Source organism: Lepus europaeus, chromosome 11 (assembly GCF_033115175.1).
Source record: "Lepus europaeus isolate LE1 chromosome 11, mLepTim1.pri, whole genome shotgun sequence".
NCBI classification, from domain to species: Eukaryota; Metazoa; Chordata; class Mammalia; order Lagomorpha; family Leporidae; genus Lepus; species Lepus europaeus.
The window spans coordinates 38,181,106-38,206,281 of record NC_084837.1 but is presented as its reverse complement, the minus strand read 5'-3'; the positions used below and the strand labels follow the sequence as shown (position 1 = coordinate 38,206,281).

The window sequence follows — 25,176 nt, the reverse complement described above, 5'->3', positions numbered from 1 at the left end:
TCTGTACTTTCTTATAGCTCCATGAGCTTCTTTAGAATAATTATTTTAAGTTAGTTGTCAGGCAATCAATACATCATTTCTTTGGGTTCAGTTACTGAACAACTAACATGCTTCTTTAGTGGTGTCATGCTTTCTTGGATTTTCATGGTTTTTAAAATCTTAAGTTGCTTTCTTTGTATTTGAGAAAGCAGTCACCTCTTCTATTCTTTACTCAATGGCTTCAGGAGAGAAATACTCTCCTCTCCCCAAAACAGCCTGGAGAGGTATTCAGAAATTCTTTCAGACTTTGTTTATGGATGTATACATTTTATTTCTCTTTTTCACTTTTTCTTAAAATTGTATGCCTTCTTTCAATTCCACTGATGCTGAAACATTTCTACTGGTTTTTCTCCAGGGTGGTACCCTGAAATGCTCAAGCTTGTGTGCATTTTTCTGATTCTGCAGAATTTATCCAGCTGATTGCAATGTCCTTGTGAGCTATCTGTAAAGGTTAACACTTGCTATCTGGTGTGTGTGTGTGTAGTGGGGGGAGGGGTGATGCTCATGTGGTGAACCAGGCATGGAGAGGGTAAGGCAAAGTGTTAGGACACCAGTTTCCAGTTGTGTGTGTGCATTGTTGGGGGTGGTCAGTAGCCAAAGGTTCCTAAGCAGCTCATTGGCAGCCCTGTGATGGAGTCCATGAAGCAGTTTGTTAACTTTCAAGACCTGATTACTGTGAGTCCCTACTCTTTTCCTTGCTCCTGGCCTCTCCATCCACTCAACTATGTCAATATGTCAGTATTCCAAGAAGAGAGCAAGAAGAGCTAGGGCTCCTGGGCTGTGCCTCACCACACTCTCACTTTCCCCAAGGGAGAAGTCTGTCTTGTCACTGAGCTGAGCCACCCTGGGGAAGGGATATCTATTCTTAGACTTTTTCTTTCTAACAGTGTGTTGGAACTTCTCCACTGGACTCCTACAGTACACCGTTGTCTGTGAATGGTTGCCAGAATTGGTGCACTGTGAGGGAGATCATGATAGATGATCACCTATTCTGCCATGTTGCAAGTGCACTGCCCTGGAGTCAACGTGAATTCATGCAAATCAGGAACTACATTCAGTGTTCTCTAACCCATTTCCTACCTCCTAAAGTTTTGGTTAGAGAGGTCCATTGCCTAAACCCTTAATGTGTTTCTGGGATGACTAATGTTAAAATAACTCTCTCTCTCTCTCTCTCTGTATGTATGTATGTATATATATATATATATATATATATATATATATATAGTCTCTGACATTCTTTCTGCATTTTTTGCTCAAAGTCTTACTGCATCAACAAAATGATGACCCAGGTTGTCAGATATTTTGTTGACTGCAGTTGTCAGTCTTAAGCACAGGAGCCCATGCCTCACCAGAGTTCTTAATGGCAGACTTGAGTAATGTTTATATCAAGCTATGGCTTGGGGGCATTTTCTAGCACAGAATTCAATAGACACATTTGATTTTCACTCACTACTGGCATGATGAATAGTGCCTTAAACCAGGCTTGTTATGCAAGATGTTTGACAGTTCCTGATAGGAACATATATCCACGCACTCTGCATGACCCACATGCTACCTGAGTTTTGGCCTTGATTATTTTTAATCTCTGGACTGGAGAGATTTGAGTTGGCTCTCCAGCGGCCATGATTCTGTGTGAGAGTAGTCTGAGACCTCTCCCTAAGCAACACACATTTCTTTTCTCAATCTTACCCTCCTCAGTCATATTTTAAAGTCCTTTGAGTGTTTGAGAAAGGTGAATTGCAGATGATCTTGGTCAGGGGTGGTAACCTCAGGTGCTCTCAGATTGAAGCAGATCCCTTTCTTTTAGTAGTAGACTCATAAACTAAGATGAACTAGATAACTTCTAGCAGACAACACCAGGAATAGAAGTAAGGGGCCATATACTCCACCGATTCAGCCTTGTATCTCTCTTCCACCTACCATAGTGTAGGAAAGGTGGAATGCAAACACCGATTGAGCACTTACCATGTGCCAGGCACTTGCTATCTTACTTTATGAGTTCACTACTATGATTCTCCTTTTACAGATAAGCAAAACAAATATTCCAGGGTTCTGTAAGCTTACCATAGTATTTTATCTAGCAGTTTTAAAAAAATGGTTTATGTAGGAAGCAGAGAGGTATGACAGTAGAACAGATAGCTAAAATTAATTTTCTTGTGCCCTGTAAATGTCATCTACCCTTATCATTCCTGATTCCCATATGAAATGATAGATAAATCAGTTATTCTATTAAATATTAAATATTTGGAGGCTCCTGAAAAGGGTGGGATCCGGGGAAAAGTGGTTCAACTCAGTATCTCAAAGTATTTCTGTATGGTAAACAAAATCAGCACAAGAACACACAATCCCCCCACAGAAATGGATTAGGGAAATCTGTAGGAGGCCCAGCCATTCCTTTCTGCCATTAAAGGTGAATGTTCATGAGTTGAGCAGAGTGAACCACATACTCTTAGGTTGTTTTTTTTTTTTTTTATATTTTAAAAGCCAGATATATTTTTTTAAAAGATCATGTTTACAATACGTAAATTACATCGTGAAGAAACGTCAAAGTCGATGGATAAAAAGGCACATAGCAAAGTTCAAGAGTAGAAAGAACAGAACAGTTCTAGTTTGCTTCTAACGTAGGAAGAAAGGGAAACAGACATATTACAATTATTTCTCAGGTGAAGGTTTCTGTCAGTTGAGTGATTAGCAGTGGCTGCTTCTGCCCCTTGTCCCAGGCCGTCTTTTCTTTCACGGGCTGCTGGGCAGGGGCTCAGTCGTCGGCCATGTAGAGGCGATACATCAGCGCCACGATCAGGGCGGAGATGGCGGTGATCACCCAGTTGGTCCACCAGCTGGAATTGGAATCGACGGTGGTGATAAGAGTTTCCGTAGGCTTGCTCAATTTTGATCTGTCATCCGGGTGCAGCTCCCCGATGATGAAGGTCTTGGACAGCTCTCTGGCATCTGTCGAGTGCCCGACGTCCTCAAAGTTTTCAGTGGCATCGCCCCCGGCTTGTTCCCTCAGGACTTCCTCCCCTCCAGGGTGCTCCTCCAGAAATTTGGTCAGATCGTACACCTTGTGGTGCAGGATCAGCCAGGTGCTTTTGCTGTGGTTGTGCTTCTTAATCTCCTCTAGGGTGTAGTACTTCACGTCTTTGTCCGACTGCTCGGCCATCTCTGCACCAGGCGGACCAGGCCCTGCACTCACAGCCGTACCGGGTGCAGCGGGGCAAGCGTCTCTCTTAGGTTGTTTTGTTTCTTCCCATGGAACTCTGAATCTGTTTGGGTCTTGGGGCAACAACCAAACCAAACCAAACCAAACCAAACCAAACCAAACCAAATCAAGTAGCAAACAAACAACACATTGTTGCATTCATCTGCATACCTTGAATAGACCCACAAGTCCCTCTGCCAGTCACTGGGGAAGTAACCTCACTGTGTCTAACTTTCTGGATGAGAAAAGTGGAGATGTATATGTTTTCCTTCATCTACCCTAGAGGGATGGTGAAAGGATTATTGAGACAATAGCCATAAAGCTTTTGAGCTTCTGACCAAAAGGTGCTACTGGAATACAAATTATTATTAGCATTACCATTGTTATGTGGTTTAAAACTACAATCTGAAAAGTAGGTGATATAGATCAGTGTGTCAGCATGCTGCATAATTTAAGTTCAATTTTAAGTTAGTTGTCTTTGCATGCTCAGGTCCTGTATTAAAGCATTCTTTTGATGAAAGCATATTCGGAGGGCCAGATGTAGTCACCCTGCAAGAAGAATAATGAGGGTGCAAGAACAGACATGCACAGGTAGCACCTGTGGAAAATGGATGTTTGAGCTCTCATTTCTCTAATGCATGTTTATATTACAAAGTCCCACTGTGGTGAGCACTGTGGTGGGGACTCCTGCAAGTCTTTATTAAGTGCTTCAGGTACAGATTATGTGACCTGAGACCAGCTGGAAACAGACACTGATATTTTGCTTTGATAAGGGAAGCATTTTGATAGAAACAAACAAAAAAATCTGGTCTCACGGGACATTGTTTCTTGGAGACAAATGTGATATTCCGAGCCATTTAAGACCCTGTCCATGGGTTTGATCCTTGGGAGGCACCCTGGTGTACAGGCAGCAGCAAGGGCTCTGGAATCAGACATGCCTGGATTTATTTATTAGCTGTGGGACCTTGGGCACCTTGGTTTCCACCTATAAAATGGGGACAATAAAACCTACCTCAAAGGTTGTTGTGACGATCACATCATGTAATGTGTGTGAAGGACCTAGCACCAGAATAGGCACTCGTTAAAGGTTATTCCTGATCCCTGCTGTTTGGCACTTTGCAAACCTCCATCTTCTTCAAATACAATTGATATACTGGCATTTAAAAAACCCCCTATGTCTAAACACTTACATCTAAATGCTGGGCAGCCAAGAGGTGATTTTCTTTTATACAGAGCTCATGAAAAAGATAGCCTGCCCTATTTCTGCAATTAGAATAGGCCCTTTCAGAACAGGCTCATGAGAACAGTTCCTTGTGAAACCTAATCAGGACATTTGCCACTCAACAAATTCCAAAATACTCCTAACCAGCAACTAAATTTCCAGGTACATCACTCTGCTGGCTGAGCTTGAATTTGTATATAGTTTAATCTCTTTGCAAAACTCTTCCTTTGCGTTCTGAGATCACTCATTCTTTTTCTTCGGAGCACAAAGTTCCCATGTAATTACTTGTCCTCTTTATCTGATCAGGTGTCCCTGAAACTTAGAGGTCACTTAGAAAAGAAGGGAGAAAGTGGCACGGAAATGGAGGTGGCATGGGAAATGCTGGAAGAGTATGGCATATCGTCCTGCACCCTAGACCCCTGCCTCCACACAGGAAATGTTCCTGGCCATGATGTGGCCTCGTAGAGGGCCACAGGCCTTCACAGCAATTAGAGCTGATGGAGGTGGGGCCCCCTCCCCTCTCTGGCAATTACAAGTCTATGGTAATAAAATAAACACACACAGCCACTGTCCTTCTTAAGAGTTTTCTTGCATGAGAGTTGCAGAAGCAATGCTGAAAGTCTTGATAATGGGAGTTTTGAGTCAGGCAGGGACTGGGATGGACAGTGCAGCACTTGAACATGTACTCAGTGGACCAAGATGAGCTGGTGCACACATATGCCAGGTACCTCCTCTCGGGTCCTTGGTGGAGTTTAGTATTAGTTGGTAAGAACAGGGGAGGAGAGCCCACTGAGATACAGTCAGTGAAATTGCCCTTGAAACACACTCTACCTAGAACATGCTGAGAAGCCATGAAAACTATGGTAGGTGGAGAAACAGTCATTTACTCTAACTCTGGTTGACATCCTCATTTACTTGACTACCTCAGGAACGTCACCATTAATTTTCTTTTTCTTTGCAAAAAAGGCAAAAATGATACTCTTTAAAAGAAAATGATAGATGAAAAATTCAAATGGTTTAAAAATACATTTAGCAGGCTAATTCTAGAATTTACTCTCTAGGTATTTTCAAGAAGAACAAACTTTCTTAAAACATTTCAAAAATTAATACTGAAATTGGTAATAATTTAGAAAAGATGAGAAGAGTGCATGAATATACAGCTTCTTTTATACTAATCAGAATTAATATTACAAATAACTATACAAATGTTTAACAAAATAGATGCAAATATTGGGAATGAAATAATATGAAGTACAATATAATTTTCCAGAAACTTTCTTACTAGCAATAATAAGTCCTAAAATTTCTTCCTGTGAAGCAGAAACATATGTGATCAACACAGGAAAAACTACAATGGAGAATTGCTTCACTCACATGCTATTTTTAACACCTAAATTCCGTATTTGGTTTTTTTTTTTCTTTCCTTCATGCAAGTACGCATAATTTTGGTGACTAGTTCTTTGCAAGCACGCCTGTTTTAATCAGAATGCTTGCACAAAGCGTAAACTTGGCTGTATCAAACCAAGGCAAAACACGTTAGAGACACTCTGAGAGTAATTTGTTTGATGTGGACTCTAAGCAACTACAAACCCTAACATAAAGCACATTGCTTTCATACTTCGGAGAGAAAAGAACAGCATTTCAGGAGTACTCTGCATTTATTTCTCCAGAAATGGAAGAAATCAAGCAGCCACTTTTATAAGTCTGGGCATATTTACAGCACTGCTTGATTTTCTTAAAGCATAACAGCATCCATTCATCACTTGAAAGTAACAAAGCAGTAACCTGATAGATGACAAATACTACGAGCTTAAAGGCTGATGTCCATTACCGATGGGCCCTGCTCACTCTTTGGAGGAGATTGGCACTGAAGGATTACTGAGCAAACAGAGCACCTGAAAAAACTTGCACTCCACAGTCTGTCATCAGGGCTCTGATGGAGGGAGGGCATTACCTGAACACAGCCGCTCTTATCTGAAGCAGCAGACTGCGCCATTGACAACAGTTCTCAACAAAGAGTGGTGGTCACGGAAGGCTGAGCTACGGATGCAGCCCTGGACCCAACCATAGCCCACCCCTCTATGGAGCACCTGGGCCCAGGCACTACGCCGCCCTTTAGCCCTGGATGACCACAGCAACTGAGGAAGGTACTCCGGCTATGTGCGTGTTGAAAAACAAAAGCAGTCTCCAATATTCTCCTAGAGTACTATAAAATCTGAAGTACTGAAACTGCTTCTTTGGTTTCACAACCAACCACGGAACGTACATAAATTTAAAGTTCTGATGGGAATCCTTGGAGTCTATCAATACTGAAAATAAGTGTTTTGCTGTCATCTGTCTGTCTTCTCCTTTCCTAAGAGGACTCACACTGCAGAGAACTAAACTTGTCTTACTGGTTTGCCCTCATGACAAGTAAGTCGTTGCTTTCTCTCTAGTTATTTTACTTACCTAGAAAAATATCAGTTTTCCAACCATCAGGGCTTATGGCTTAATGGACTTGTCAAAGTTATAAAATCCAGGTGAAAATGGATTTTTGTAGATTTAGTTTTCCTCATTTTTACTGTGTCTGTAACCAAATAAAATATCTACAAATTTCCTAGGAAAAAAAGTTACCTAATGTCCCCTGGCTGTTTTTCTACCTGCATTTTAAAATTTTGCTTATGTATTAACATTAGACTGTGTTAATATTGTCCATGTAATTTCATTTATGGGCTGATAAGTAAAATATACACAAGTATTAACTTTATGGAGGAAATACAAAATATTAATTTTATGACAGAAATAAAATCTTTACAAGTAGTTGAATTATTTGGAGTTAACACCAACTATTAGCTGACACTATTGATAAGTTCTCATAAATAAATGCCATGAAATGAATAAGAGGAATCATTTGATGTTTAAAGTTTTGCTGTGAAGAAAGGAGTTTTCTTAAAGTATTTCACAGACTTTTAGGGGGAGAAAAATGCAGATATTCTCATGGAAACAAAGGACAAGGATTGTAGTAAAGAAACGGCATGTTTCTTCTTTTTCAGAAAGCCATTTTAGTGGGATATACATATATATTTAAAGCATTGATTTTGCTTTCATTTTGCTAGCACATTTTCCCCCCACAAATTCAGTTCTACAGTCTCCTGCAAGAAGATGGGTAGCATGAATTATATCCTATGTCCCATTATTCAGCTCAAACACATTTGAAGGTAGGGTAGGATAAAATTAAAATGTTAGGGAAAATACAGAAAACTAAAGGATAAGCAGGAAAAAAAAAATGTCATCTTGCTCATGTAGAAGCTCAATGTCTTCCTGTAGCTAGATTTTCTACATGAATAAGCATTTTCTAGTGAAGAAGATTACTCCAGCTAAATTGATGGCTGATAATAAGAGGAAGATGGCACAAAATATGGTTGGGAGCTTTCAACATGAGATTTGCAAGCTCCATTGGTTGGCATTTAATCTGTGTTGGGGTTAAGTTTTCTTTCTGAGGTGTGGTGGTATCTTAGGTTATAAGTACTTTACAGTGAAAATTCAAAGATAATAAGCAGAATAACAATTATGAACTAGCTCAAAGGAAATGTCCAAACGAAAATAGATCAGCATCATCAAAGCTTCAGATCTGTGCAAAAAAATCAAATTATTCTTCCTTCTAATGTTTTTAGGATTAGTGCATTATCTTGTTCAAATCTGTAAATGCTCTGTACCTCTCTTTGGCCTGCAGAGTTCCACTGCGTCTACTCTTGCCAGTTAAAATGCTGAACGATGAGTGCCCTCTGCTTTATCTCACAGAAAAATGACTGGTTCAGCATTGTGAATTCATAAAATTCTTTTGTACACAAACCTATGTTGGCTAAATACTAAAAATGGTCTCTGTCTTGATCATACTTAGACAGTTCTCATAGTTCATACAATTAAAGATTATCGATAATTTTTATTGAGAATCTCCAAAAAGCCTGTAACACTTTTGAGGGTGTAAAAAAAAAAAAAGGTCCTCTGTGAGGAAAGCCACAAAATAATGGGATTTTGGAAATCTGGTTAAAGATGAAAGGTTAGCTAGCACACAAAATTGTGCAGTGATGATTGCCCTATGTTTTGAAAAATAAACTTTTCCAAGCAGGAATTTTGGGAGGTTGAACTATTGTAAAACTACGCAGATCACAGTACTGGAAATGATAGGATGTGTGTAGTAAAAATTGATCACAATGCATTTCAGTAATAAAAGAAACATCACAAACATCAATTTTCATTTGATAATAGAGTTCAAAATTGAATACAGTAAGAAAAAACCACCAAAAGATCTCTCCTTCCTTTTTTATTTTAAAATACATTGTAAGACATTAGTGAATATAAGCAAACGACTATAGGCTTTCACACTGCTTTCTAAGTATAATAGAATGGTTAATCTAATTAGCCGTCGTACACTCTTAGAAGTATTCTTTCTGAATTATTTAGATCTAGAAATTTTTAGAAAGAAAGTACGCTACAAACTGTAAACTAGTGAATAAGTAAACTATCTTTTTCAAACTAAGGGATTATTAGGCAACACTTTCTAAGTGCATCTGTTAGTTTAACTTTTACTTAAAAACCATAGAACTAAATGACTTTCACAGAGAACCTTTCTGTCCTTTACCCTAATGTTCTTGTTCACTACTTATTTACTTCCTCCACCTAAACAAAAACACCTCGCCTGCATTTCAAAGAAATTTCTCTTGCAAATCTCAGTGAAAACGTTTAGTAACTAATGTCTATGAGGAAAAATCTGGCTTAATTATAGTTCTTAGCTCCACCAGCAGCCATTTTAAACAGAAAACTGGTTTTTTGTGTTGACAATCACATTTTAAACTGATTCTTTCCAGATGAAAAGATACTTTTTCAAACAATGTAATAAAAATGTAAACTCAGCTGTTTCACAGACATAAAAGTGATTTATATCACATGTACTGTGCTCATGGAGTTTTTCTCGCTACACAATGGAAGTTTTATTTTAAGGAAAAGTTAATAATTAACAGCTAGGAAAATCCCACAATGCAAAGAAGTCAGCTATAAGGGATTATCCATTCCCCTTTGCTCTCACACAAAAATCAGCCAATAAACCGGCAAGAAAATGATGCACTATTTGAAAATCAAAAATTTTTGAGGCAACCTCAGGATGCTCCTTTCCTTTGGGGAGCTGGGGGTGGGACACACAGTGACTAGAAGGAGGCACCAGGGGGCTTCTGGGAGCCGGCAATATTCTGTTTCTTGATCCGAGTGCTGGATGCATATCTAGTTTGAAAATTCACGGAACTGCACAGGTATGTGTACTCCGCTGTATAATACAATTTTGCAATAAAACATTCTAAAAATGGTATACACTGTTTTTTCTAAGGAGAGTATGAAAAAAACCCAAGCATAACAAGGAAGTGCTCTCTGCTTATAAATGCTCCGAGGAGAATTTGGATCAGCAACTACTCCCCCCCAGAACTGTATGGCTGTATGGCTGTATGGCTGAAGGTCTTAAAGAGCAGTGTCCGAGGAGCACTGCATGAGCCCCGTGCGAGTCCTAAAGAAGGAGAGCACAGGGCAATATTTTATATCTAGGAGAAGAGATTATGAAGGAGCGGGGGTGGGGAGGGAGGGAGTGTGTCAGGGTCTGAGGTCTCCTATCTGAAATCTCCACAAACATGTGATCCTTTTGAAGAGACTTTAACAGAGGCCTGTAAAATTCATGTCCTAGCAGTGCTCCTTGATGGCTGTGAATCCGTATTCTACACACCCCGTTCCCAATTATTCCTGTTAATGGGAGGCAGACCACATGGGTAATTGAAAACCCACAGTGGAGAGTTGTCACACACCCCTCCCCCAGCCAAATGTGGGCCCAAGTATTAAATAAATAGAAAAACTGGTTTGTGACCAAGTTGCTAATAAACTGTGAAATTCCAAAGTTCAGGTAACTACAGGGGATACAAAGGACATCCTCCAACTAAAGATGCCCTGAAAAATCTAGAACTGGACACTTCCAGTGGATACATTTGTGTGACAATGCTGAATTTGTGCTTTCCTTGTGAACTTTGTTATTTAAAACTTTAAAGTTTGATATAATAGCACAAATTGCTATTTCCATCTTCTCAATATAATATTTCCTCTCTTATTAAAAGAAACAAGAACAATTTTGAGGACTAATATTTGGTTGCATGTGTTCTGAAAGAGGACTGGGGTGTACAACATCACCAGGAGTGCCACCAAGGAAAAATATTTTCACAATGATCACAAATCACATTTTATACCCCACATCTTTTTTTTTTTTTTAATATTTATTTGAAAGGCAGAGTTACAGAAAGAGAGGGAGGGATAGAGCAAGAGAGATCTTCCATCTGCTGGTTCACTCCACAAATGTTCTGGCTGGGCCAGGCCAAAGAGAAAAATTTGGAACTATATGCAGGCTTCCCATGTGGGTGGCAGGGGCCCAAGCACTTGGGCCATTTTCTGCTGCTTTCCCAGGTGCATTAGCAGGGAGCTGGATCGGAAGTAGAGCAGCTGTGACTCTTAACTGGTATTCTGATTTGAAATGCTGCTGCTGCAGGCCACAGCTTAACCCTCTATGCAATGACATCAGCCCCATATACTCCACATGTTAAAATCAGTCTTCTCTCATTCTGTCTTCCTAAAATTCCTCTTTAAGGTTATTTGTAAATCCCTTCTTTCCTCTAGTGCCCATACACTATCAGGCGGCATCTTATGCTGGCATTCCTTTTTCTTCTAATCTGAATAAAATAAAAATATCTTTATGCAAACATATATGTACACATGCTTAGTTCAAACCAAAATAAAAGGGCTGACTACAAACAGGCAAAGTGCAGAGTGATCTGATCTCTTCTTTCTACTCTGGGGAGCATAAGGAGAATTTTCTCATAATTTAAAATCTCATGATCAGCTATTTATTGAGAGAAAACAGAGGTAAGATGTAGGGATCATGGAGATAGAAGAGATGATAAGCAAATTGCCTTTTTTTTTTTTTTTGAAAGGCAGAGTTTAGACAGTGAGAGAGAGAGACAGAGAAAAAGGTCTTGCTTCTGTTGGTTCACCCCCCCAAGTGGCTGCTACAACCAGCACGCTGCGCCGATGAAGCCAGGAGCCAGGTGCTTCCTCCTGGTCTCCCATGTGGGTGCAGGGGCCCAAGCACTTGGGCCATCCTCCACTGCCTTCCTGGGCCACAGCAGAGAGCTGGACTGGAAGAGGAGCAACTGGGACTAGAACTGGTGCCCATATGGGATGCCGGTGCTGCAGGCGGAGGATCAACCAAGTGAGCCACAGCGTCAGCCCCGTTGTTCTTTTTTAAACACAAATGTGTATTACTTTGTAATCCGGGGCCCCAGCCGGGACTAGAACCTGGGGTGCCAGCGCCGCAGGTAGAGGATTAGCCTAGTGAGCTGCGGTGCTGGCCGCAAATTGCTTTTTCTCCTTGCAAAGTCACCTATGAGAAAATCTGATTAACAGCACACATTGAAGAATCTCAGGAGCACACGTCTATGTAATGAGGAAGTGTGAGTAGGGAAGAGAACATGCTACTGTGTAGTTCACAACCCTCCAGTAGGAGAAGCCTTTCTCAAACCATTTACCCTCCCTGCCACTGCCCCAAAGACCTACAATCCCCCCATTACAAATACTGTGATGGTCTCATACAGGTCATCTTATTTGCAGTTAGGAGTCAAGGAGAAGGACAAGTGTAAGTGTATGATGAGCACAAAGTTAATGGACCAAATGTTTTCAAAGTTACTTGTGTACATCCCCAGGGTCAAATCCAATTCTCAAAAATCCACGTGCAGTTTTCATAGAAATAACTGCAAACACCAGCTAGGGAAAGTAGCTGCAGCCAGTTCTCTCTGTATTGACATATGGCCTCTATTCTCTTCTGGCTTTATCTTTTGCATGGCAAGTTTTGGCTTGGTTCTGTTTATACAATGGAACTTCATCAACTCACATACACCTTTAAGAGACCCAGAGTAAAATACTCATTGTAGAGATGAGTAAAAAAGTAAGAAAAACTTGGCAAGAAGCAGCAAATCAAAGAAGTTTATGAAACACATTTATTTTATTGGGCTGTGAAAAGAATACAGACTTGGAAAGTGAATATATGTAAGCTCAACAGAAAAGATGAAGCTGTCGATCAGTAGCCATTGAGGCAAATGTGGAAAAAAAAAAGGTTTGTGGCCAAGGCCAGTGCAGGTAAAATACCAGGTATACCAGGCATTGAACACGTAAAATCAGGGGCAGGTGCATGGAGTGTTAACAGGGAGTTTAAATGCGGAAGAAAGTTTTCTTAGTTAATGATGTTTACTTTTTCATTTGTCTCTAAGCATGCTTTCATTTTGTTAAAAGACAAAGGGGAAAAAATTTAACTTTCACTTTTAACAAAGTTTTAAAAAAATGTTTTTTTTTTTACTCATTTGTATGTATTTGAAAGGCAGAGCAATAGTAAGAGAAAGAGCAAGAGAGAGAGAGAGAAAGGTCTTCTACCTACTGGTTCAGCCCCAAAATGCCTGTAATAGCCAGAGCTATGCCAAGCCAAAGCCAGGAGCCAAGAACTTCTATCTGGGTCTCCCATGTGGGTGGCAGGGACTCAGTAGTTGAGCCGTCATCTGAGCCTCCCAGGAGCATTAGAAGGAAGGTGGATGGCTAGGAAGCCGAAACAGGGGCAGGACTTGATCTCACACCCTCTAGTACGGAATGTGGGTGTCCCAAGTGATAGTTGAAGCTGCACCGCAATGCTTACCCCTTAAAAAGGTTTAATAGATAAATTTGAATGAGTCTTAACAGTCACACAATACCAATATGCATGATGCTTGTTTCAGACACAAAGAGGATTAGAAATTATGGTTATGTAATGAATTAAAACTTAATTGTACTGTTACTTATTGATGATGTATATAAACATGCTAGTAAAACAAGACTTGTCCAAGGAATAAATATTAAAGGGTAATGTTAATGGCTCAAGTGTATATATGGAATGGACTCCAAAATCAACAACGTAAAAATCTCATAAATTTCACATAATTCAAATTTTACTTGCAGCATAGATTTATGGACTCAGTGCATTTATTTTTAACCATACATTGTACTTTTATTCTTGGGGGAGGTACTAGATCATTGTAATGAAAACTTTATTTATTATGACTTTGCGAGTCAAGAGGAAATGAGGAAATTTGCAGGCCACTGTAATATGACCATAGCTCTTACAATGACTTTAAAAATACAGTTACAATCTATCTAGATTGCTCTTTTTGTTGTGAGGGATTTAGGGGAAACAGTTTTAAGCAACAAAATTATATGATTTTAAAATGCTGCTCTGTGGTATATAGTTTAGCAAAAAACTTTAACTGTGTTACTAAGGTTTTAGGATCTTAAATAAAGGAGTCTGGTTGGCCACTTTTAAGTTGCAAGTAAACCAAACCATTCTGAGCACAGGGCTGCCAGGGTAGTCTGTTGGACTCTCTGACTTCAGGCTGAATTCTGAACCTCAGTTTCCAGAGGTGAGTGTGGCACCTGCCTGGCACTACAATTCTGCTCACTGGACAGATTCTACCAAAGGTGCAGAGGTTTTAAAGAGAGTGTGAAATCAAATGTCAATCACTCAGACTTGAGGTGTTGCTAGGAGTTTTAGTGCTTGGTTTTAAAGGAAGAATGGATTTACAAGAGTTTTTACTCATAATCCATAGATTTCGAATCATACACGTCCAAGGCTGAGAAAGCGTTTATTTCTGAAACTAGGATCAGTGTGGACCGAGGTGACAATGGGAATGTGCGAGGCATCTAGGCAGTGTGACTCATGCCCTCGCGAAGCTGACCAGTGCTTTTTGGGATGACAGGCAGAAGCCGCCTGCTTGCTAGGCTGAGATTTCTGTTAGGAACCCAGAGGAGGAACCAGAAACCAGACGCACAGACGGAGTCTGAAGACTTGTCCATACTGGGAGCTGAGTGTACAAATTCGAATGCAGTTAACACAGACCAGCTTGGGAGCGGGAGGTGGGGGAGCAGACACAGCACACAGATGCAGCACAGCATCTGTCTCCGGAAGCTCCTCAGAGCAAGCCAAGGAGTTGCTCCAGCGCATCAGAGTTGTGGGACGCGTGACCAAGGGCACTGTGGAGTCTCCACAAGGATGTGACATGTGCACGATGGAAATCAGTGTCCACAAGCCTCCAAGTCAGTCTCCAGAACAGCCTACAGGGCAGGGCTCCAGGAGCGACATGAAAATGCCACAGGCCCCTAAGTGCCAGCTTATAAGGTTTTCAACCGTAGGCCATCATCACCGCCATGGGCATGACGTACAAGGAAATTAAGGATAAATTAGTCACATGTTCCCCTTAGTAAATAAAAAGACGGTATTTTGAATTTCAACAGAGTAAAACATTTCAATGTAATTTAGTTCAACAAACACTTGCTGAATTCTGCCTGTGTTTCCGGTACCCTGTCAGGTCCCTGGGACCCCGTGATGAGGATGACAGGCTCCTGACCCTGCAGGAGCTTCCTCCTGTTCCGCACTGAAGTGCATTCATCCAGGGCTCACCTGGTAGGAAACTCCTTGCATTGAACAACCTCTCTGTGGCGGCGAGATCCTGACGTCTCCAGAGTCCGGTGTGTTCACAGGCATGACATGCCACACACTTTCACAATAGCCTACTCATGCCTACGCCGGGACAGTTAATTCCAGCGATAACATTGAAAAGTGCCCTGTTTGAGTGTTCTTGTGGGCAGCTTTGTCAGATGAGCAGGCTTTCCAAGAGTTCAACCTAACTGCCTCAGGGCACCCAAACTGCTTGCCACTCCTGGCTCCCAGGCCGCTCCTTAGCAGCCTCAGTAAGCTGCTGTTTGTTCCCTCTTATATCTCACCGAATGGAAGACAGATCAGGAGAGGGGTGAGGTGGGGGAAGTGTGACAAAACGAGGAACACTAAAGCTGACCCAAAAGCCAATAGGATGAACTAGAGGAATATAAAAGTCTGCATTTTGGGAGGAAAGAGTCTAGGAAAAGGGAATATGAGTGATAATTGTAACTAGCATCACATTTGCAAAAATTAGAGTTAAGTATTATTAAATCTCACAGTATTTCAACTATTTTAATCTAAGTAGGTAAACTATTTTCAAATGGATATTATTTCCAACTATAGAAAGAAAAATAGCATATTTTTTTCAGACCTTGCAAACATCTTGATCAAAACATAAGCAATATTCTATTGCTGCTGTTACATGGGTAAAAGCAAAATAGAAACCAAAAAACTCCTTAACTTAAAGCAAGTTTTGCTTCTTGCCCCAATAGTGAACAAAAACAACATAACACCAAAAAACAAAAAACAAACAGAATCAAGGGCTCTTATTATGTGTAAACTATATCAATCAGTAGAAAAATATTATATTCTGAGCACTGTGCTTTAGATTTTGCCTTACCGTTATCTAGAAAGTTTGTACAGTACATGCAAATTCTGTAGGAACAAATCTCTAAACAGTAGCATCTTCTTTTTTAAGGTTTTACTTACTTCAAAATCCCTGTTGTAAAACATAATCTGGAGGAACCAAGTGGAAGGTAGTGAGTAGTAGGATGAATTAGGGAAGAGCATTAAAAAATCGACACAAAAATTTTTATGTAGTTGATCCCAAACCTTATTTGAAAAGTCTGAATAGGATGAAAAGGCTTTCTCTATTCAGTAGTTTCACTTAATCCTCAGAACAAACATTTGCCCCAATAAACATTAGATTATTTTTATGTTAGCTATAAAGCTGTCAGTCCTCAATAAACAGATACACTCCTGGTGGTTTTACCTTTGCTGTCAAAGAATTGTCAATATGCATACTGGCTCTTAAAGGAAAACAAACACACCGAAAAAGAAGTGTAAAATAGAATCACACAGCAGGATTTAAATGCAAAGCTGTTGAAATCCTAAATAAATGATGGTCCAAGTAGCCAATGATGATTGGAAATTCAATACAATGTGATATAAGGTAATCAGTGCATTGTAGGTGCCTTGGTTGTCTGTAATGGAATGCTGTAACCTCCTCTATCTGGCTTTAGTGGGACTCAATTAAATTTTATGTCTGATGTGTCCATTTGTTGTAGGAAGAGAAACAAGTTCAATGAAAGGGACACTTTGAAGATTTTTATTTCCTACGGGGACAGTTTACTTCTGTCTGGAAAGTCCCTTCATAGTTTGGTGGGTTTTTTTCCTGTAATTGAGAATGGTTATATAAGAGGTGTGAAGAAATACAGAGGTATTAAAAATGCAAGTGTATTTTCTAACAGAATGCACCTCTACCAATTTTGCAGTTGCTTTTAAAATGATTTTTTTCTTCACAAAGGCCACTCGAATCATGTGAGTAAAGGAATCACTCTCGTACATATAGTCACTTGGTTGAAGAATTAAACATAGAAGGCCAGACCTGTGTCTTTCTTCTGTACCTGCTGATGCAGAGAGCTATGTATACTGGGGCAGCCACTAAATGCTATTTACATGCTAGGTTATAACTATTCTGATAAAGGTGTTAAAGAAAAATGACACAAATATAGAAAAGATGTAGACATCTGGTTTTCAGCTGGAATAATGTTGTTTGCCATTTATCTCCTACATCAAAAAAAATCTTGTTAACTTTAGGGAATAGGGTTTCACATCAGAGAAACAAAGGATTATTTAATAATGTGATTGTCCAGTATCACAAAAGGAGCTGTTCATTTTAATTTTGCTCATTCAAATTCCCTGAAATGGGTAGCTCTTTTTCAGGGAAGGACAGAAGAAAGGAGAAAGGGAGGGAGAGGGAGAGAGACAGGGAGATTGAGAGAGTTGGCTTCATATTAGAAATAAGAGACCAAACTAGGTCTCAAAATAAGAGACCAAGGATGGGGGGCACTTAAGAATGCAACCTGGGTGAACAACGAATCTGAGGCAAAGAGAGCTGAAGGCAAATGTATTTGGAATCTCACGGTTTAATGAATACTCCCTTTGTTGTGTGTAATAAACCTGTGATCTTCCCTGCTAGACTGAACGAAAATGGATTTCCCCAAGGAATGCCCCGCCACTGGAGGTGTCTGCCATCAAAAGCCATCGTGCTCTGAGGAGATGCAGCAAAAAGATTAAACATTTAAGACAGGTGATGGGGAAGGGAAGGAGTGAAGACAGGAATATGGGAAGGGTAAAAAGTCAGCGTCCTGACAATGAGACCCACAAACATGCAAGGAGGAAATTGAGAGTGTCGAATTTAAATCCGTGGTTTGTGTCTCGTGGCCCTGAGCAATCTGGGGTGTAAGGGGAACGATGGGACATATTGTTCTCCATGGTGGTGCCTCTTGCATGTCAAACACGCGTAACACAGCCCACGCCAAGGTACATGAGGTGGTGTCCCAGCATCCGGATGGGCACTTGAAAAAATGCAAAGGCCTCATTGCAAGAAGAGTTTAGTGCCCAGCAGATGTTACCAAGCAATTTAGTTTCTTGATTTTCTAATTGTTTTTAAAGTGGAGTTATCCATTTAGTTTTAGGAGAATAATTTCTTTTAAAAGTATATATTTCAAAATAATAAAAAGGCAAAAGTTTGGATCCAGATCACTTGGGTTCAAATTTCTATACTCTCTTTGGCCAGCACTGTGGCTTAACAGGCTAATCCTCTGCCTTGCGGCGCTGGCACACGGGGTTCTAGTCCCGGTCGGGGCACCGGATTCTATCCCGGTTGCCCTTCTTCCAGGCCAGCTCTCTGCTATGGCCCAGGAAAGCAGTGGAGGATGGCCCAAGTGCTTGGGCCCTGCACCTGCATGGGAGACCAGGAGAAGCACCTGGCTCCTGGCTTCGGATCAGCACGATGCGCCAGCCGCAGCGGCCATTGGAGGGTGAACCAATGGCAAAAAGGGAGGACCTTTTTCTCTGTCTCTCTCTCTCTCACTGTCCACTCTGCCTGTCAAAAAAACAAAAAACAAACAAACAAAAAAAACCACCAAATTTCTATACTCTCTGAGAAACTGAAAAAGTTACATAAATATTTTGGTTTTGACTGATTCATTAATAAAATAGGAAGAAATATAGTTCTTCCACTGTTGGCTTATTGTGAATATATCTGATGTACCTAGGGAACTGTCTAGCCCCTGGTAAGTTATTGTTTTAGCTGCTTAAAATGATTTTTTAAAATAAGGTTTTACTGATTTCTCTTGCCTAAAACATATGTACATATTATTATTATTATTATTCCCATAGTCACTCAATCAGTGAATTACAATATTGAGTATCTACTACTTCACGCTATAAGGATAAAACATAGTTTCTGCTATATAAGAATTTATAAAATAACTAACACATTGAATACTGACAGTATATCATGAGGATTGAAAATCTACCAGTTGAATTTGTATTTTCAGTTGTAGTATTCTCAGGATTCCCATTTGAAAACTTTGGTTTTGTTTTTTTCAGATTTTAAGTTTTCTTCTATTTTCTTGAATATATTAATTATTATACTTTTAAAAAGTCCCAGTCTGTGAGCCCAGCATTGTGGCATAGCTGATAAAGCCACTGCCCGCAATGCAAGCATCCCAGATGGGTACCAATTTGTGTCCCAGCTACTCCACTTCTGATTCAGCTCTCTGATAATGGCCTGGGAAAAGCAGAGGAAGAGGCCTAAATATTTGGGCCTCTGCCACCTACCTTGGAGGCCTGAATGAAACTCCTGGCTCCTGGCTTCAGCCTGACCCAGTACTGGCCATTGCGGCCATCTGGGGAGTAAATCAGCAGAAGGAAGATCTCTCTTTTTCTCTCTGTCTCTCCCCCTCTCTCTGTGACTCTTTCAAATAAGTCAATAAATCTTTTTTTAAAAAGGTCCCTGTCTGTAAAACATAGAAGTATCTACTGATCTAACCCTTCTACTTTTGGATATATATATCCAAAAGAATTGAGAGTACAGACTTGAACAGATAGTCATAGACCTAATGTTCATAGCAGTATTATTCATAATAGCCAAAAAATGGAACAACCCAAGTGTCTACTGTCAATTAAATGTGTACGGAAAAATAAAATGTGATATATATTCTACAAAATGAGAAGAAAGACTTAAAAGAGAAGGAAATATAATGCACATGCCTCAATGTGGATGTACCTTTCTAATATTGTGTGAAGTGAAATAAACTAGTTGGCTACAAAAGGACAAATACTATATGAGTCTTCTTATATGAGATACCCAGATGGCCAAACTTATATAGACAGAAACAGAATGGAGGGGCTAGGGAGAGGGAGAAATGGAGAATTATTGCTTCATAGGTGTGAAGTTTCAATTTAGGGGGGTGAAAAAGCTCTGGGGATGGATGGTGATCACCATATAACATTGTGAATGTGTCTGGGGCCATGAGACTCTATGCTTTAAAGATAGTTAAAATGATGGATGTCATGGTACATATATTTTACCACAGTAAAAATAAAATAAAAGGTTTCTGTCTGAAAATTCTAAAATTTGAATCGCTTCCTGTCTGTTCTTTTCTTGATGTTTGGTTATTTTGTCTTTTATTTTTCAAAGTAAACCCCAATTAGTATGTTTATTTTAGAGGTAGGGAAGGAGGGAGGGAGGGAAGGAAAGTGAAGGAGAGGAGAGGAGAGATCTATCTTCCACTCTCTGGTTAACTCACCAAATGTGTGCCACAGCTAGGGTGGGACCTGGCTGAAGCCAAGGCAACTCAATCCAGGTCTCCCACTTGGGTGGCAGGAACCCAGTACTAGAGCCATCAACTGCAGCTTCCCACGGTATGCATTAGCAGGAAGCTGGAATCCAGAGCGAGGCTGGGACTTGAACCCAGGCATTCCAATATAGGATGCAGGCGTTCCAGGTGGTCTCTTAACTACAAAGCCAAAAACTCACCAAAAACCCTATAATTTTTTTTTATTGAACATAGCACATTGTGCATAAACAATTAAAGAGCCTCTAAATGATGGTTTTTCTTCCAAAGAGGAATATATTTTCTCCTTGTAAGCAAGTAAAGTACAGTAGATCTATATCTTGCTGAGGGCTGATTTTAGGCTGTGTTAGGAACAGTATGTTTATGTTTTGCCCTGATTCCTAGGGCAGAGCTCTTATTCTTGGTTTTGACATTTTGAGTCTCAACTGAAAACCTGGGTTGCTGACCAGAACTCTGCCATCTGGCTGGGCTTGAACTCTAATTCTGTCTTCCTAGCATCCTGGGGCTACTGAAATTTCTGCTTGTCCCTGTAGCTTCTCAACTACTTTTGTTTGTTTTGCTAGGTTTCTTGGAATTTCTTCCTGCTCACATCCAGCTTAGGAGGTGACAGATGTCTCAAGAGGAAATTGCATATAGATCTTGGGGCTTACTTCTTGGCAGTTTCCCTTTACTCCCAGATTTATACTCCTCGAGTTCCAGCCATTTGGCAGTCCTGAATACCAGCCTACAAACCGTCCCCCTCCCCACCTCTCGGCTCAAACTTGGTCTTGATTCTTTCCACCCCTTCCTATAACACCTGGCCAAATCTCTAGGTAAGAAGCCTGAGTGAATGCAGAGCCCACTTAGGTAGACTTTCTTCTCTCAGGTCTTGTAGCCCCTCGCATGTTCTGCCTGCTTTGGAAGCTCTCTAATGCCTTCCAATGGCAGCTTTCTGTATTTTGTCTAATGTTTCTTGTGGTTTCCAGTAACAGTGCTGTTCTGATACAAGCTACTCTATCATGGCTGGATCCAAAGTCTGCTAATATTGTCTTTTAAAAGTCTAACTCTGGCCGGCGCCGTGGCTCAACAGGCTAATCCTCCGCCTTGCAGCGCCGGCACACCAGGTTCTAGTGCCGGTCGGGGCACCGATCCTGTCCCGGTTGCCCCTCTTCCAGGCCAGCTCTCTGCTGTGGCCAGGGAGTGCAGTGGAGGATGGCCCAAGTGTTTGGGCTCTGCACCCCATGGGAGACCAGGATAAGCACCTGGCTCCTGCCATCGGATTGGCGCGGTGCGCCGGCCGCAGCGCGCTACCGCGGCGGCCATTAGAGGGTGAACCAACGGCAAAAGGAAGACCTTTCTCTCTGTCTCTCTCTCTCTCACTGTCCACTCTGCCTGTCAAAAAAAAAAAAAAAAAAAAGTCTAACTTTTTTTAATTTTTATTTTAATTTTTTTTTAATTAAACTTTTATTTAATGAATATAAATTTCCAAAGTACAGCTTATGGGTTACAATGGCTTCCCCCTCCCAAAACTTCCCTCCCACCCGCAACCCTCCCCTTTCCCGCTCCCTCTCCCCTTCCAATCACATCATGATTCATTTTCAATTCTCTTTATATACAGAAGATCAGTTTAGTATATATTAGGTAACGATTTCAACAGTTTGCCGCCATATAGCAACACATAGTGAAAAAAAAAATACTGTTGGAGTACTAGTTATAGCATTAAATAAGAGTGTACAGCACATTAAAGACAGAGATCCTACATAATATTAAAAGTCTAACTCTTGATCTGCTTCTCATTTAATTTTAAATGTTCGTCTGATTTTACTTTACCTCATCTTTTCATTAACCAGAATATTTATTTTTCACATATATTGTTCTTGATCTCTCTGCTTGTGAAGCCTCAGGTGGGGAGTGTGGTAGGAAGAACAGCAGGGAAGACAGGACACACTCAAGGCAATGGAAGTGGACTGTCTGCCCTTCACATGGGCTTTCCTCATCCCAACACTCCCCAGCCTGACTGGTGGGTCCTCTGATCCCAAAATCTAGATACCAAAATCTCCCTCCTGCCTTCAGACATTTTTATGGCCATTAAACTTATTCCACTATCTTGCTGAAATTGTCAAGAGAATGTTACTCTTCTAGAGGTGGGGGAAATTATAATGTTTATAATTTTGCTCTTAATAATGCCATGGAACCTTTATATAAATCCAAAAAATTTTTAAAAATAATGCCATAGAAGTCATACATTTTTCTCAGTATTTGTTTGATTAGACTATTTATTTTCTATATGAATGTGGCCAGAGTAGTTAAGTATATGAAACCAGGAATCATTTAGTCAAACTCAGTAAACACAAATTGGGTGATCATATATTAAGAACTGAGTGAAATACTATAGGAGCCCCAATTAGGATTTCATTAGAATTCTCCATGTTCAAATAATTGTGAATAGTTACAAATAATTAGCTATAATATAAGGCACTAAAAATGAAACTTGCTAACAATTGTTGTGTGCATATTTACATATCACATATTAATACTGAGTGCTAGCAACACAGTAAGTAGATACTATTATTATCTCCATATTACAAATAAGGAAAGTGGGGGCCAGTGCTGTGGTGCAGCAGGTTAAAGCTGCTGCCTGCAGTGCTGGCATCCCATATGCATGCCAGTTGGAGTCCTGGCTGATCCACCTTAGATCCAGCTCTCTGCTATGGCCTTGGAAAGCAGCAGAGGAAGACTCAAGTGCTTGGCCCCCTGCATACATGTGGGAGACTCGGAAGAAGCTCCTGGCTCCTGGCTCCTGGCTTAGGATCAGCTCAGCCCTGGCGGTTGAGGCCATTTGGGGAGTGAACCAGCAGATGAAAGACCTCTCTCTGACTCTACCACTCTGAAACTGTGTCTTTCAAAGAAATAAAAAATAAATATTAAAAAAAAGGAAACTTAAATATGAAGTTAAATAATTTGTCCAAGGACTCAAAATTGTAAGTAGAATTCTAATCCCGGTTTCTCTGCTAAAAAGATAAATGTAGGCCAGTGCCGTGGCTCACTAGGCTAATCCTCCGCCTGCAGTGCCGGCACCCCGGGTTCTAGTCCCGGTTGGGGTGTTGGATTCTGTCCCAGTTGCCCCTCTTCCAGTCCAGCTCTCTGCTGTGGCCCGAGAGTGCAGTGGAGGATGGCCCAAGTGCTTGGGCTCTGATCCCATGGGAGACCAGGAGGTGGCACCTGGTTCCTGGCTTTGGATTGGCGCAGTGCACTGGTCCTAGCGGCCATTTGGGGGGGGGGGGTGAACCAACGGAAGGAAGACCTTTCTCTCTGTTTCTTTCTCACTGTCTAACTCTGCTTGTCAAAAAAGAAAAAAAAAATAGATAAATGTAGTCATAGGGGAACAAAATGCTTTAGGATAACAGATGAAAAAAATAGTTTCCATCTTGGATTATGAGAGAAAGTATCAAAGGGAAAGTAGCATAAGTAAGTTGGGAATTTATGGGTGATCAGAATTCTCACATATGGATAAAAGGGGAAAGGAAATTCTTGACTAATGAACATGCACAAGAAAAGCATAGAAACATTGTTTCAGAAGTGAAAATTGGTCCAGAAGGGCTGGAACAGAAGATGTTTGTGATGATATGGGTAAGAGAAAACTTGAAAGACTCAAACCAGTTAGAGTGGGTCCCGTGTAAATATCATGTCAAGGGTTGCGGATTTGTTTTTGATTATTGTATTTGTTGTTTCTCTGTCAGAAATTTCCCCAACACTTAGTGGCAAAATTTTATCATCGCACAGTTTCTGTGGGTCAGGAATGAGAGTAGGCTCCTCTGATTCTAGGTCTCTCACAAGATTACAACTGTATTTTCAGCTGGCGTATCTGAGGGCCTGACTTGTAGAGGGTTTACTTCCAAGCTCACTCAGGTAACGTTGGCAGGACTCAGTTCCTCCAGGGTTGTTGATGGATGGTAGGACCTAGTTCCTCTTTGGCTATTGGCAGAGCCACAGTTCCTTGCAACACAGGCTCTGAATAGGACATCTTATCTCAAAGCAATGGAAAAGCAAGAGACCAAGAGAGCAAGATTAAGGGAGGGCCCTCAATAGGAAATCCACAGTCTTTAATATGTTAATCTCTAAAGTAGCATGTCATTACTTCTGCCATGTTTTCCTCATTGGAAGAGTCTGTAAGTCCAGTCCATGCTCACAGAGAGGGGACTACAAAAAGGCATGACTAGCAGGAGGCAGATTCGTTGAGGCCATCACAGTGACTGTCTACCACACAGATCAATGGGAAATCATGAGATTTCTAAATGTCAGGAGTGGTGTTGGCATTGCTGTTAAAAAGCTGATGGATGAGATGCCCACATCCCATATTGGAGTCCCAGGTTCAATGCCTAGCTCAGGCCCCTGACCCACCCTTCCACTAATGTAGACCATGAGAAGCACAAGATCATGGCCTAAGTATTTGAGTATTTTATAATTCATGTTGCAATAGAGTTTGGCAAAGGCGCTAATAAGTCAAGTAACTGAGCTAAGCCATGTAGTAAGTCTTTACCTCAAAAACTACATCTGCTAACTTCACTTTGGAGATAGCTCTCTCTCTGGACTATGGGCCTCGATTCTATTCTCATGGGATGATGGTTCCATGATTCAGAATCCAAATTAATTTGTCCAAGAGACATTTTGTTTTCCTAAGCCAAAAACTTTGTATTCTTTGAGTGCTACTCTCAGGATTCAATCTATTTTCTCACTAAACTCCTCTCTGCCCAAGTTTTCTTATGGTTGGACCAGAAGTTTTCCTGTAAGCAGGCATGCCATTTCTTCCCCACCTCCCCTAGATGCTAATCAGTCAACTGAGAGATGCATGTGCCAATACTTTGAATGGTGTTCATCTGGGGCACTGCTTCTGTCATTACTAATATTATTCTCACGTTTTGACAGAGTAGTTAACATGATTTAGTATGTATAAGACCTCAGATAGAGGCCAGCACTGTGGCTCACTTGGTTAATCCTCCGCCTGAGGCACCGGCATCCCATATGGGCACAGGTTCTAGTCCCGTTGCTCCTTTTCCAGTCCAGCTCTCTGCTG

The 25,176-nt window shown here is 40.8% G+C and overlaps 2 protein-coding genes across 3 annotated transcripts in view; both read right to left on the bottom strand.

Moving 5' to 3' along the window:
* SLC25A21 (solute carrier family 25 member 21) overlaps window positions 1-25,176 on the bottom strand; it is a 536,203-nt gene that overhangs the window by 113,854 nt on the left and 397,173 nt on the right. The gene's annotated exons all lie outside the window — the stretch shown is intronic.
* On the bottom strand, window positions 2,509-3,261 carry LOC133769410 (cytochrome b5-like). Its single transcript, XM_062204614.1, has one exon. It carries the CDS (start codon window positions 3,197-3,199, stop codon window positions 2,795-2,797), a length of 405 nt encoding a protein of 134 aa, XP_062060598.1. The 5' UTR covers window positions 3,200-3,261; the 3' UTR covers window positions 2,509-2,794.

What these genes read in the sequence shown, in the direction of transcription:
- LOC133769410 (XM_062204614.1), bottom strand. Translation starts at nt 3,199, where the DNA reads ATGGCCGAGCAGTCGGACAAAGACGTGAAGTACTACACCCTAGAGGAG.